The sequence below is a fragment of the Colobus angolensis genome, unplaced genomic scaffold (assembly GCF_000951035.1).
Source record: "Colobus angolensis palliatus isolate OR3802 unplaced genomic scaffold, Cang.pa_1.0 Scaffold168, whole genome shotgun sequence".
Classification (NCBI taxonomy): Eukaryota; Metazoa; Chordata; class Mammalia; order Primates; family Cercopithecidae; genus Colobus; species Colobus angolensis.
Window position 1 is genome coordinate 5,349,856 of NW_012114799.1, and position 13,812 is coordinate 5,363,667.

The following is a 13,812-nucleotide window of genomic DNA, read 5'->3' on the forward strand; positions in this document are numbered from 1 at the left end:
TATAGCTCTTTTCTCACTGTATTGTGTTTTTTTTTTAAATTTGGATGTATCTAGCACAAAATTATATACTCCTTGAAAGCAAGAATTTTGTTCCTGTCTATATTCAACATTATTTCTGGAACATGACAGACAGTAGGTCAGTATCATGCAGTAATTGAATGTAAAAAAGTTTAAAACTGTATTAATCTTTTTTTCTTAAGGTTTCAAGCTCCCTGTAGAATTCGAAAATAACCTTTGCTAATGAGGATGTCTGATACTGTTACTGTAAAAGATGAAACTGCAACAATGAAGGATTTGGAGACAGAAGTGAAAGATACAACCAGAGTTGAAAATCTTATCAAATCAGAAAACTATGGGAAGATTTTGGTAGAGAAGAATGAACATTGTATTGAGAACAATATAGATCTGCAGGTAAACAGGAATTTTTCTCTGACTACAAATACTAAATATTCAGTATATATTTATGTTTATTTTCATACAAAACTCACTTTTTAGAATTCTAAAAGGGTAAGTTGACCCTTCGTGACATGCTTACTAGCTGGTTTGGGAGCCAGTTGGATTAGCTTGCTGTGAGTCTTAACTTGCTTGTGTCATGTAATATAATTCTTTTTATTTGTATGTGGCTAGTACATTTTTATTGGCTTTCTACTTTCTCATTCCACCCTTTTCGTAATTACCAGTGCTATGAGAGTTTGAAGTCTCACAGGTAAATTTTGAATTTAACCTAAGAGCTCTTAGAGGAAAGAGAAATAGAATAAAACTGCAGATGATCTATTGGCAAAAACAGCCCTCAGGGGGTTCCTCAGTCACTCAGCCTGACTGACAAAAAAGATTTGTGGGCAGGGGAAAGTTAATGCTTTTAATGCTGTGCGTGTATAATGACTTAAAACTAGCCACTGAGAAGGCTTCTAATTCCAGGCATAAATGGAAACTGAGTTGATTAACAAATTGAAGATAGGTAAAAATGGTCCCGAGTAATAGCATTTCTAGTGGCATTCATTTCTTTGGTAAGGTTTTCCGATTATCTGTTTTCTCAAAATGAAGGGCTAACACTTTTAAACAATTTATTTTATTTTAGTTTTTATTTTTTTTATTTTTTTATTTTTTTTGAGATGGAGTCTTGCTCTGTCGCCCAGGCTGGAGTGCAGTGGCGTGATCTTGGCTCACCGCAGCCTCCCTCTCCCAGGTTCAAGCAATTCTCCTGCCTCAGCCTCCCAAGTAGCAAGGACTACATGCATGCACCCCCATACCTGGCTAATGTTTTCTGTTTTAGTAGAGATGGAGTTCAACCGTGTTGCCTAGGCTGTTCTGGAACTGCTGAGCTCTGGCGATCCGCCCGCCTCGGCTTCCCATAGTGCTAGGATTACAGGCGCAAGCTACTCCGCCTGGCCCACAGTTTTTTTTTCTTTTTTAAATATCTCATCATTTATGAGTCAGGAAATGAAGCAAAGCTTGGGCTGAGTGAATTTTCTATTCTACAAGGTATCCAAAGAGGTCCTTTGTTGACATTTAACAGACTAGTGGACTGGTCTGGAGCATCCCGGACTGCCTCTTGCACCTGTCTGGCACCTAGGTAGGAATGACTGGAGTGCTGGGCTCAGGTGGAATCAGAAGCACCTATTTGGCTCCTCCAACAAGGTCGGTCCAAAGTAGTCAGATTTCTTATGTGGCAGCTCAGGGGTCCCAGAGAGAATGTTCCAAGAAAGCCAAGCAAAGCTGCAAGGTTTCTTTTGACGTAGGCCCAGAAGTTCTTCTTTTGATAACATAAGTCAATAAAGCCAGGCCAGAGGATGGGGAATTAGACCCTACCTCTCAGTAGGAAAGAATTTGTAGCCACCTTTAAACTACCACAAAAAGTTATTCAAAAAAAATTGTTTAGGCCGGGAGTGGTGGCTGTAATCCCAGCACTTTGGGAGGCCGAGGTGAGCGGATCACGAGGTCAGGAGATTGAGACCAACCTGACCAACATGGTGAAACCCCGTCTCTAGTGAAAATACAAAAAATTAGCCAGGTGTGGTGGTGCGCACCTATAGTCCCAGCTACCAGGGAGCCTGAGGCAGGGGAATCGTTTGAACCCAGGAGGCAGAGGTCACAGTGAGCCGAGATCGCGCCACTGCACTCCAGCCTGGCAACAGAGCAAGACTCCGTCTCAAAAAAATAAAATTAAATTAGCCGGGCATGGTGGTGGGTGCCTGTAGTCCCAGCTACTCCGGAGGCTGAGGCAGGAGAATGGCCTGAACCTGGGAAGCAGAGCTTGCAGTGAGCCAAGATCGCGCCACTGGGGGCAACAGAGCGAGACTCCGTCTCAAAAAAAAAAAAGAAAAAAATTTTTAAAAATTGTTTAACAATGTTTTAATTTTGTTTTGCAATTAAAGACTTCTATTTTTGGAGATAATATTCTATCATTCTGTATGCTAAAGACTTTGAAGGCTATAAGCCAAAAATTATAGCTTTGCTTTTTTTTCTTTTGTGTTTTCTTTTTTAGCTTCACTTTTTTAAAGTAAAGAAACCTGGTTTTGAGGTGGGGGTTGTGCTTTTTTTGTTTTTCCTTTTAAGACGGAGCCTCGCTCTGTTACCATACTGGAGTGCAGCGACGTGACTTCGGCTTATTGCAACCTCTGCCTCCGGGTTCAAGCGATTCTCCTGCCTCAGCCTCCCAAGTAGCTGGGACTACAGGCATGCGCCACTGTGCCCAGCTAATTTTTGTATTTTTTGTAGAGACAGGGTTTCACCATGTTGGCCAGGATGGTGTCGATCTCTTGACCCCATGATCCGCCTGCCTCGGCCTCCCAAACTGCTGGGATTATAGGCATGAGCCACCACTCCTGGCCAAGAAACCTGTTTTTAAAGGTTTTCTCATTCTTTCATTCAGTCAAAAACTGTCTTTTTTCCCTATTGTGCACTAGACACCAGGTTAGACAATGATAGCAATTCCTCCAGCTATAAAAATGCATTTAGGCCCCACTTATAGTCAGGTGGTAATCATCTAAGAAATTGAGAGGAATAACATATTTTTTTTCCCAGTCATTTTTACTAATAACACTTTTTAAAACAACAAAAAATTGCCATGCCTGTAATCAGTACACTCAGTGATGGCAGCCTGCCAGTGTCCTGATTGCATCAGAGAAAATCTGCTAAAATTCTATGGCATTTGTGATTGAAATAATAAAATACTTCATTTTAGCCTCTTTTCTACACCTAATATTTCTTCTCCTAGATCATGCTTATCAACAAGTCATTAACTTGGGTTATTGCATTTCCTACCATGTCTATTGTGTTGCCCTTGGCAGTAGGCCACAAGAACATTCTGATGACCACTTTTGCATCATGGCCCAGTTGTTTGTAGTATAAGAAAATTTCCCACATGACCCAAACCTTTTATTGAAAATCTCTTCTTTACCAAGGAAATACCATAGTAAACAAACATGGGTATGGTCTTTAACCTCCTGTTTCCTATAGCATAGTGACTGTAACGATTTGGGAGGAGGGAAAAAGCAAATGTGAGAATTTATTTTATGTTAATCTGGTGAATGCCATATTCATTTTTTATTCAAGTATTTATTAATAATTTACTACATGGGGTGGGCGCGGTGGCTCACGCCTGTAATCCCAGCACTTTGGGAGGCCAAGGTGGGCAGGTCACGAGGTCAGGAGTTCGAGACCAGCCTGACCAACATGGTAAAACACCGTCACTACTAAAAAATTAGCTGGGCATGGTGGCGCACGCCTATAATCCCAGCTACTTGGGAGGCTGAGGCAGGAGAATCACTTGAACCCGGGAGGTGGAGGTTGCAGTGAACTGAGATCATGCCACTGCACTCCAGCCTAGGTGACAGAGCGAGACTCTGTCTCAAAATAATAATAATAATAATAATGTATTATATGTAAGAATACTGACTCTGCTTTGAGCTTTTAAGGCCCATGATGCTTTCATCTAAGGTGCCTGGCAAGGGGTGTACAGTTGAAATACCTTGTGTAGAACAGATTTAATGGAAATTCAGAATTGGAAGTCAATAAAACTGGAAAATTGGTTTCTTCTGTGTTTTCATTTAAAATATTGTAAAACAAAGTTCACTGTTTTAAGCATCAGCAGGGAATAAGTGTTTTGTTTTAAAAAGTCTGGTTAATACGGAGTTACTTTTAACTTAATGTGGAGTTAACTATTCTAACATACTACCAGATATTTTATCTTCCTTTGGCACATCTAAGGTATTGCCTAAAGGTTGTCATCTTAAATAGCAACTGCTATTTTTCACTCATAAGTTTGGATGTATGTAGCAAATAATGTAGGTTTTCTCTTGAGATTTTTGAATAAACTGTTACTTTATTCTAATAGAGTGACAAGATTATTCTCTACTTGGCTCTCATTCTGAAAATCAGCTACCATGAATATTATAACTTACGTCTGTTATCTTGCTTCAGCATAGTAATATTTAAAGTGATTAAAGGAAACAGAAATGTTTACCTTCCAAAAGAAGCATTCATTTCATTCATTTATATAAAAAAACTGCACTTTTATTATATACATTTTGAGTGAAGTCATTTTTAATTAAGGGATGTTACAGCCTCTTTTGTACTATGAAGAGACCTTATGATTTTCTTTCTATTAAGGATAGTGTTTACATAAAAAATAATTCCGTCAAACTAGAGAGAGGCCAACAGACATTACATGTCATCTCAGGTGGTTCCAAGCAGAGATTATCTCAAAGAGCTCTTTGACCATTTAATTTATAAATAATTCTACTTGTGTTTTCTACTTTTACTAGTTTTCTCTTCCTAATTTTAAAAAATGTTGTGTTTCTTATTCAGGGTTTTGTTTTGGACTGTAATCTTTTATAGAAGTTTTAGGATTACTTTCATAAGAATTTCTTAATACTTCAGAGCTAATTCAAGAAATCTGTGTGCATTAATGTCAGGAAATTAACTTTCCCACATGATTGCCTTAGAGTTGTTCTGAATTGTTGATTATAGTCTCAAATAATTATCTGACAGGTTTTTGGTTAGGAATTTTTCTACTGCCACACACTGTTCCTATTGAGAATGTGGAGGTACATTTCAGGCTTTATATTTTTATGAAACATTTGGAAGGTTGGGCTGGTGGATTCCAGGTTTCTAAATCCAGAAAACTGTATTTTGTTAGACTCTGAGTATCCCTAATCTTTAACATGGGTTAATTGGGTGGGGAGTATTTGCCTTAATTTCCTGTGTATAACTCACCGATGGGTCTCCATTGTTTGATTTTCTTCACGGATAGGTTTTTCAGATTACATTTAGACTAAAGTAGCCTGGTGTGGTGGCACATAACTGTAATCCCAGCACTTTGGGGAAGGCCGAGGCAAGCAGATCGCTTGAGCTCGAATTCAAGACCAGGCTGGGCGACATGGTGAAACCCCGTCTCTACCAAAAAAAAAAAAATACAGAAATTAGCTGGGTGTGGTTAAATGCACCTGTAGTCCCAGCTACTCGAGAAGCTGAGGTGGGAGAATTGCTTGAGCAAGGGAGATTGAGGTTGCAGTGAGCTGAAACCGTGCCACTCTACTCCAGCCTGGGTGACAGAGTGAGACCCTGTCTTAAAAAATAATAATAATAATAAACTTAGGGTAAATTATTTGTGTTGATATTTACAGTCATTTATTTTAAATATAAAATTCAGAACCCTGTGCTCTGCTTATTAAAGGTTCAAACTCAACTTTCCCATTCTTTTACAATTGTATCTTTGTACTTAACAAATAGTTTGTCCAGGGGTGTTCATCTGTATACATGTTTATGTACACACAATTCAAAACATATTTGGGAACAGTTCAAACAATGCCTCTCCTCCACATTATTATTAACAATAGGATAGCGAGTCCACATTGTGTTGGTAACCCTTGTCATGGAGAAAATAAGAGAGCTGATTTTTCTTAAAAACTAGGCCTTGTGTGCCAGAGTCAATGAATAGCTCTGACATACATGAGTTAATTTTCCACACACAGAGTTGGCTAAAGTACGTATTGTGTGTATTCTGTTTCAGTAGTAAGCCCTTCAGTAATCAAGATGAGACTCTTATATCTTGTGTCCCTCAAGTTAATTCCAATGTGTTTCCTTAAAAGGGGTTTGGGCAAGAAAGCAATGAATCTAATAAGGCTGTCAGAAAAGTTCACAACACAATGCCACACTTCGACAGTGAGGGCAATACATAACGAATTCCCTCATTTGCTTGGAAAGTATTGATGAAGCAATTATCTTATTTCATTAATCTGTTAAGAAATGAAGTATTTTTTTTAAGGACTGAATAAAAATCTCTTTATATAAAATCATTCAAATAATAATCTTAGCTATTTCCTGTTTGTCAAACAAAGATTAAAAGGATGTATGTGGCCAAGCATGGTGGCTCATGCCAGCGCTTTGGGAGGCCGAGGCAGGAGGTTTGCTTGAGTCCAGGACTTTGAGACCAGCCTGGACAACACAGGAAGACTTTGTCTCTACAAAAAATAAAAATAAAAAAATTAGCCATGCGTCACGGTACACACCTGTAGTCACAGTTGCTTGGGAGGCTGAGGCGGGTAGATGACTTGAGTCCAGGAGACGGAGGCTGCAGTGAGTTAGGATTGCACCAGTGCACTCCAGCCTGGGCAACAGTAAGACCTCTCCCTTAAAAAAAACTAAATTTAAAACAAAAAAAAAAGGATGGCCAGGCACAGTGGTTCACGCCTGTAATTCCAGGACGTTGGGAGGCCGAGGCAAGCAGAATGTTTGAGTCCAGGAGTGTGAGACCAGTTGAGGCAACATAGCAAATCCCCTTCTCTACAAAAAACACAATTAGTCAGGCTTGGCGGCTACTCAGGAGGCTGAGGTGGGAGGATCACCTGAGCCCAGGAGGTCAAGGCTGCAGTGAGCTATGATTGCGCCACTGGACTCTAGCCTGGGTGAGAGAGTGAGAGCCTGTCTCAGAAAAAAAAAAGATATATGTAATGTGCCTAGTACATAGAGCCTGGCAAATGGTAGGTGCTATTAACAATGTTTTAATAATTATCATAATTGTTACTATTTATTAGCAATAACACGATTATATGGCTTCTCAAAGATCTGTCCCTTTATTGTCATGCAAGATAGATTTTTTCTTTAGTAATAAAATAAAGAGTAAAACTTACTTTTAATATAACCTCCCCACATTTTCAGTACGGTAGTTTTATTTCTATTAAGTTCTATATCTGTATGCTCTATTTTTATTGTTTTTATTAATATTGAATGAGTTCAACTTTTTAAAACTTACGATACATTTTCCATAGTATATTTTTATAATTATTTCTAGGATTTGGTGCTCTTTCTACTGAACTTGGGTCATGTGCACATATGGTAGCTCTTTTAAGCACATTTACTTTTCACGGTGCTTCCTTGTGATGTATAAAGATGTTGGCTACATCTTGTAGATGTAGAAATGCTTTTGCATACTTACACAGTTTTTACTTCTTTGGATAATTTTTATGTACACCACCAGCAGGATGGGATGATCCTGTATCTTCATTTATTGTAAGGAATAACTATAAACCAGAGTTTGTGACTTTCTCCACATACTTGTATTAGAATCTAAGAGTGAGGCCTTCGAATACTTATCTCTGTGCTTTCTGGCTCAAAGGGTTAAATGTTAAAAACAAATTAGTGATTGTGTTTGGCTTATTGATTTTTAAAATAGCTCTCCCACCTCAGGGAACTTTGTATTTTTCTTTTATTCCAGCAGAAATTAGCATCCTGGCATCTATTATTTTTACTGCCCTGACCTTAACTAGACACGGAACATTTTAATTCATTATCTTCCTTATAATTGCCACTAGTCTTTACTATTAACCTAGAAAAGTACTGAGAATTTGTAAGCACTTCAGGGTGTTTTGAGTCTGGTTGAAAGGGTGTAACCATTATAATTTTTCTTCATAACAATTATTAATTACAAAGAGAAAATTATTCCTATTTTTTAAATGTCAGATTTTCTTAGTTGAGTGATATTTAATTGGTTATTTTTGTGCTAATGCATATATAACTCATAAGGATTGCTCTGTTTTCTTCAGTTCTCCGAATTCTAGTAGCTGGTAGCTCTGACAACATATTAGTATCAATTTCAAACTAAAATTCTGTTAAGGATGTTTCATATTCTGCACCCATTTTTTGGCCTAGTTCCTGTTTTATACTTAAGTATAAAACAACATAAATTATAAATTGGGGACTTTGTCCCTAAGCCTTCTGAATTCTAATTTAGATAGCGTTTCTCTGGACTAATACAGGTCTGTTAAACAAGCTGCCAAATTTTTACTGTGATTGTGAAATTCTGCTAAGGGTGAAAAGTGTGCTCTAAATAATAAAATCCTTTTATAAAATAATTACATATCAAATAGAGGGAATTCCTATTTAAAGCCAAATCTGGCTGCCAAGTAGATTACAAAAATATGAAATAAAGTATGTTTACTTTAATAAACAACTTGTATTCTCTGCTTTGTTGTGTGTGTATGGCATATTTTCTAGTACATATAATTTCTAAATAAATTATGTTATTGAATAATGCCACTTTGGCAATTTATAATTTACTTATATAGTAGTGTATTAGTTTTCTATTGCTGCATAAAAATTACCACAAACATAGAGGCTTAAAAAACAACACCCGTTATCAGCTCACAGTGGGCCCAACTGGGTTGCCGTTTAGGGTTCTGTGAGGCCAAAGTCAAAGGTGTCAGCCAGACTGGGCCGTTTTCTCAAGACTTTGGGAAAGAATTTGCTTCAAGGCTCATTCCAGTTGTTGACACACCTAAGTTTGTTGAAGCTGTAGGTGTGAGGTCCTGTTTTTTGGCTGGTTGTCAGTAAAGGCCACTGTGTTCCAAGAGGCTGCTCATAGTCCTCCTTACATGGCCCCTCTATCTTCAAAGCCATCAGTGGTATGTCAAGTCCTTCTCACGCTTTAAATCTCTCTGACTTGGCCCCACGCTCCCACCAGAGAAAAAGTCTTAGCTTTTATAGGGCTCACTTGATTGAATCAGACTCACCTGAATCTTAGATTGTATCTTAAGATCATCTGGCTTGGAGCTTAGTTAACAAATGCAAAATCCAGCAGGGCGTGGTAGTTCACACCTGTAATTCCAGCACTTTGGGAGGCCAAGGCGGCCGCTCACTTAAGGTCAGGAGTTTGATACTAGCCTCGCCAACACAGTGAAACCCTTGTCTCTACTAAAAATACAAAAATCAGCGTGGCATGGTGGTGGGCACCTGTAATCTGAGCCACTTGGGAGGCTGAGGCGGGAGAATCGCTTAAAACTGGGAGGCAGAGGTTGCAGTGAGCCAATATCATGCCACTGCACTGCAGCCTGGGCAAAAGAGTGAGACTCAGTCTCAAAACAAAACGAAACGAAAAAAAGAGCAAAATCCTTTCTCAGCAGTACCTTGATTTGTGTTTGATTAAATAACCAGTGGATGGGAATCTTTTGGGCCATCTTTAGAATTCTGTCTGCCTCAGGTAGAATTTAATCCACAATAAAGTTTTTTTAAAGATATTAATTGCACTGGACTAAGATTCTGAAGATCTGGGGTTCCTTTTGACTTTAGTAACTGATTCTGGACTGTGAGATCTTTAAGACCAGGAACTATGTCTTACTCATCTTCATAGCCCTAGTGCCTAGCACAATGTCTGGTGTACAGCAGGAACCTAAAACATGTTTATTAAATGAAGTCAAATTAAGATAATTTTACTTCTCTATCTTCCTTTATCTTTTCCTCATTTTCATCAAAGCCTCCTTATAGATTAAAAATGAGATAGTTAATACATGTGTGAGTCTATGAATATTCTCAAGCATTACGACAGGGACAATATACAGCATCCCCATTTTATAGATGTTTTTAAAATTAGCATTTGTTATATTAAGTAATTTATCTTAATCTCATTGCTAATAAGCAGAGGCAGCACATTGGTTTTCTGACATGGTCAGTTCCTAACCTTTAATAATCAATTACATTTATAACACTTTAGAGTTTTCAAAGCCCCTTTATTAGCTACGCTTTCGTTGAATCCTTTCAAGAATCCTGTGAATTAGTGTGAATAGTATGAACTGTTAGGTAAAAGTAAACCGAAGTAATTTGACCATGGTTATCCTCTAATAAGAAGCAAATTCAAAAATTTAAGTCCAGCTCTTTTGCATATGAATACAGGATTTACATTGCCAGTTAATGACCTCCTTCATTTTAAAATTTTTAATAGAAGATTTTATACCAGTGATACTTAAAATTACAAGAAATTAAAGCAGAGGACTGGGAGTAAGTCACAAATTATTTTCCCTTCTACTTCCTGAGAACTCATTTAGTTATGTGCATTTTCATAGTTATTCACCTGTTGCTTTTCTCCCACTTATTTTTTTTCCTGTAAGCCCTAGAGATGATGGCATCTACCACCTAGTCTAGATGGTAGCATAACTTATTTTACTTACATTGTTAGATGTGAGTTACGGGAAATTAGAAATCCTCTTGAACAAATTAGAGAGTAGGTAAAAACAGAAGGCAATACCAACATGCAGAAGCCCTCTTAGGCAGCACTGCCATATGCATGTGTGCACACGCATGCTGTTTTCTTCTATATAAGAAACAAAATCATTTTTCTTTTATTTTTTCTATTTTCCTTTTGTTGTTATTCTGTAGTTTGTGTAATCTAGGGTTAAAATCCCAAGAATACAGTGCTTTTTAATTTTGAAGGAGTTTTGGCTCAAAATGGGAGCAGGACATACTGATATGTAGACTCTTGTTTCTGTTGACTCTACAAGGAAGGCCTTTTTGAAATAAAATGATGGGTTTTTGTTGTTGTTGTTGTTTTTAATGTAAAGCATACTAGTCTGGATATTAAGGATTTTGTATCTGTTTTATGTTTGGTACCAGACTGGCTCCCTCATGTTAAGAAGTAAAAATGGGCCGGGCGCAGTGGCTCAAGCCTGTAATCCCAGCACTTTGGGAGGCCGAGACGGGTGGATCACGAGGTCAGGAGATCGAGACCATCCTGGTCTACACGGTGAAACCCCGTCTCTACTAAAAAAAATACAAAAAACTAGCCGGGCGAGATGGCGGGCGCCTGTAGTCCCAGCTACTCGGGAGGCTGAGGCAAGAGAATGGCGTAAACCTGGGAGGCAGAGCTTGCAGTGAGCCGAGATCGCGCCACTGCACTCCAGCCTGGGCGACAGAGCGAGACTCCGTCTCAAAAAAAAAAAAAAAGAAGAAGTAAAAATGATAGATACTTGGGCCATGTACTATTTGGTGTTGGGTTTGGGGAGGAAAATTGGAAGAAAGAACGAAAGGAAGGACAGAAGGAAGGAAGGATGGAAGGAAGGACAGACAGATGGAAGGAAGGAATGTAGGAAGGAATGTTTAAAACATATCTGGCTCTGGTTTGTGTAAAACCTATGTGGCTCTGGCTCACAGGTGCTTCAGCTGGTTTCCCAAACCAAAGCTTGTATCACAAACATGAATTAGTTTGCCTTACAGGGTTCTCCAGTCGTGAGACTGATGGTCGGCCTATCAGTCATGCTGGACATCCGTATTGGAAGTCTGCCCTTTTTTCTTCCTTTCTGCTTCATTGCCTCACCTCAGACCTGATGAATAGCTTTCCATCACTAATAAACTGGTGGTGTACTTCATACAGTGTTGAAACACCTCAGTAGATTTGTGGTTGGACTCTGACTCACTGTGCATTTGAAACATTCTTATTAAGTTTAGAACTTTTCGAAGTGTATCTACCTTAAACTGCTGGTTTTTGTGTGTGTTGTTTTTCCTTAACCTTGGCTAAACTATAATATATTGTAAAATAATGAAGTATATTTTATTTCACTACTAAGAAGTCACCATATAAATTCCATTGTACTCAACATAGAAATTGTGGCCATTTGCTGATTTAAAGAAAAATGCCTAAGAAAGAAAAATAATAGTAAAAATGCCAACCTACCAGGATTTTAAAGAATCTTCTGCAAGTGTGCTTCTGGGAGGAATCAGTACTCTTTTACTGAAACCAACTTTGATTTCCTCACTTTTCATACTTTATGCACAGTTAGTTTTTCTGTGGTTTAGGAGTATGAATTAAGAAGCAAATTTTCTGTTTCAGTATGAAATTTAATACAAATCTTTCTTGTATATTCAGCGGCCATTGCAGTCATTTGGACAGACAGGAAAAAGGTCTAAGGTATAGTAAATATTTTGGTGTGCTGGCATGCCAAGGGCCTTCCGTCATGCTTGATAAATCCTTGTTTTCATATAGCACTACATTCAGTTTAGTTCTTTCATATTTTATGGGGGGCAGAAAGCTTATTTTGTTTTATTTGGGATTTTTGTCTTGCCTAGTCGCTTTTGTGCATCGCTTTTTTTATCTTGATGGTTCTTTATCTGTAGAGAAAATCGCTTTCTCACCATTCTTTGGGATATGAAGTTGGAATTATTCCCATTCTTTCTATTGCTATAATTTTCAAAACTGCAATTGTTTGTTTTCCTTCTTAACAAAGGCTTTTAGTAGTGTTTAATGATACATTTAACTTGCACATTTCATCTACTGTTATGGCAGAAACTATAAAAGAAACTTAGAAACTCTTTCTAGGGGGCTTTTGGATATGCCCTAGATTTCTGAAATGTAGTGTTAATTATAAATACTTCTCTTTAGTCAAGCTCAAAGTTAAAGCTAGTTCGGAGCCTTGCAGTGTGTGAAGAATCTCCACCACCACCTGCACCAGAGATATCACAGGAGAACCAGGTAAAAAAGCAAAACAAATGTTATTTCAAGACATGGTGGAACTGGAGAATTTTTATATATGATTTAAGTTGTGTTGTTATATTTGTTTTATTTTGACTAAAGGAAACTGATTCAATAATACTTGGCACCCAAGATATACATGAAACGTTAGAAAACCTCTTTGCTTCAATCTAAGGCTTAGAGCAATGATTTCTCTTCTGGAAAAACTTAGGAATCATGTAACTAATTAGGAATGTGGCTTTAGGAAAGTTATAAATTAATTTTTATAAAGTTAAAAAATGTTAAGGTAGCACTTCCAGTGAATATAATTGTGGTGAAATTTGCCCTTTTAGTTTTATCTTTTAGAAATTTGTCAGATACTTAATGCTTGTATGTAAAGAGACTGGCTAAGACTACTTCTTGATAGATTATTTGATGTAACGTGAATACATGGTGAAACCAATTTTCATATTAGCTTGGCTCTTTAATAATTATCTAGTACTTCTGATTTCTCATATGTCTATTCTTATAAAATTTAGAACACTGAGGTTTAGGCAAACCATTTAGTTTGTCCCTTACATTCTTTTTAATGCTATAACTACTTTTCTGTTAATCTCAGCCATGGGTTGATCTCTGTCTCATGTTATGTCTGTATATTTATGCATAGATATTTTTGGACCCTTTACCAATGTTTACCTTGTAATAACTTTGCCTACTGGCTTGTTCTACTTAATAAGAGTTTGAGCAACTGAAAATACTCCTTTATCCCAACAGACAGTTTGCAAGGAATTTGGGCAATTTTGTGGTTATTTAAGAAGCCATGACTGATCCACGACATGTACATCTTTTTTATAAAGTAATTATCATTATGCATTTGGTGATTCAAACTAAAATTGTTATACTTTCCCTTAATTTACATGATACCCTCAAAAGCCTTTTACAGATATTGAGGATAGTTGTCACATATTTAGAATATGTACTGTTTTTGAAAAGCACTACATTTTATTGCTTGAAAATGTGAGGAAAATTTTTTGAAATAGATTGTTGTCAATGAAATGTACTTAAAAATCTGTTTGCTTTGACATTTCTTTGCATTA

The 13,812-nt window shown here is 37.5% G+C and overlaps 1 protein-coding gene across 4 annotated transcripts in view; it reads left to right on the plus strand.

Annotated features, from left to right (window-relative positions):
• Positions 1-13,812, plus strand: part of R3HDM1 (R3H domain containing 1) — a 200,677-nt gene that overhangs the window by 76,076 nt on the left and 110,789 nt on the right. For 2 of the 4 annotated variants that reach the window (XM_011937729.1, XM_011937728.1), the window contains exons 3-5: positions 201-411; positions 12,134-12,175; positions 12,647-12,736. The exons of 1 other annotated variant lie outside the window; for it this stretch is intronic. In XM_011937729.1, the coding sequence (XP_011793119.1) occupies positions 241-411; positions 12,134-12,175; positions 12,647-12,736 (303 nt within the window). In that variant the 5' untranslated portion in view covers positions 201-240. The remainder of the gene's footprint in view (positions 1-200; positions 412-12,133; positions 12,176-12,646; positions 12,737-13,812) is intronic. One more of the 4 variants, XM_011937730.1, reaches the window with a different exon arrangement.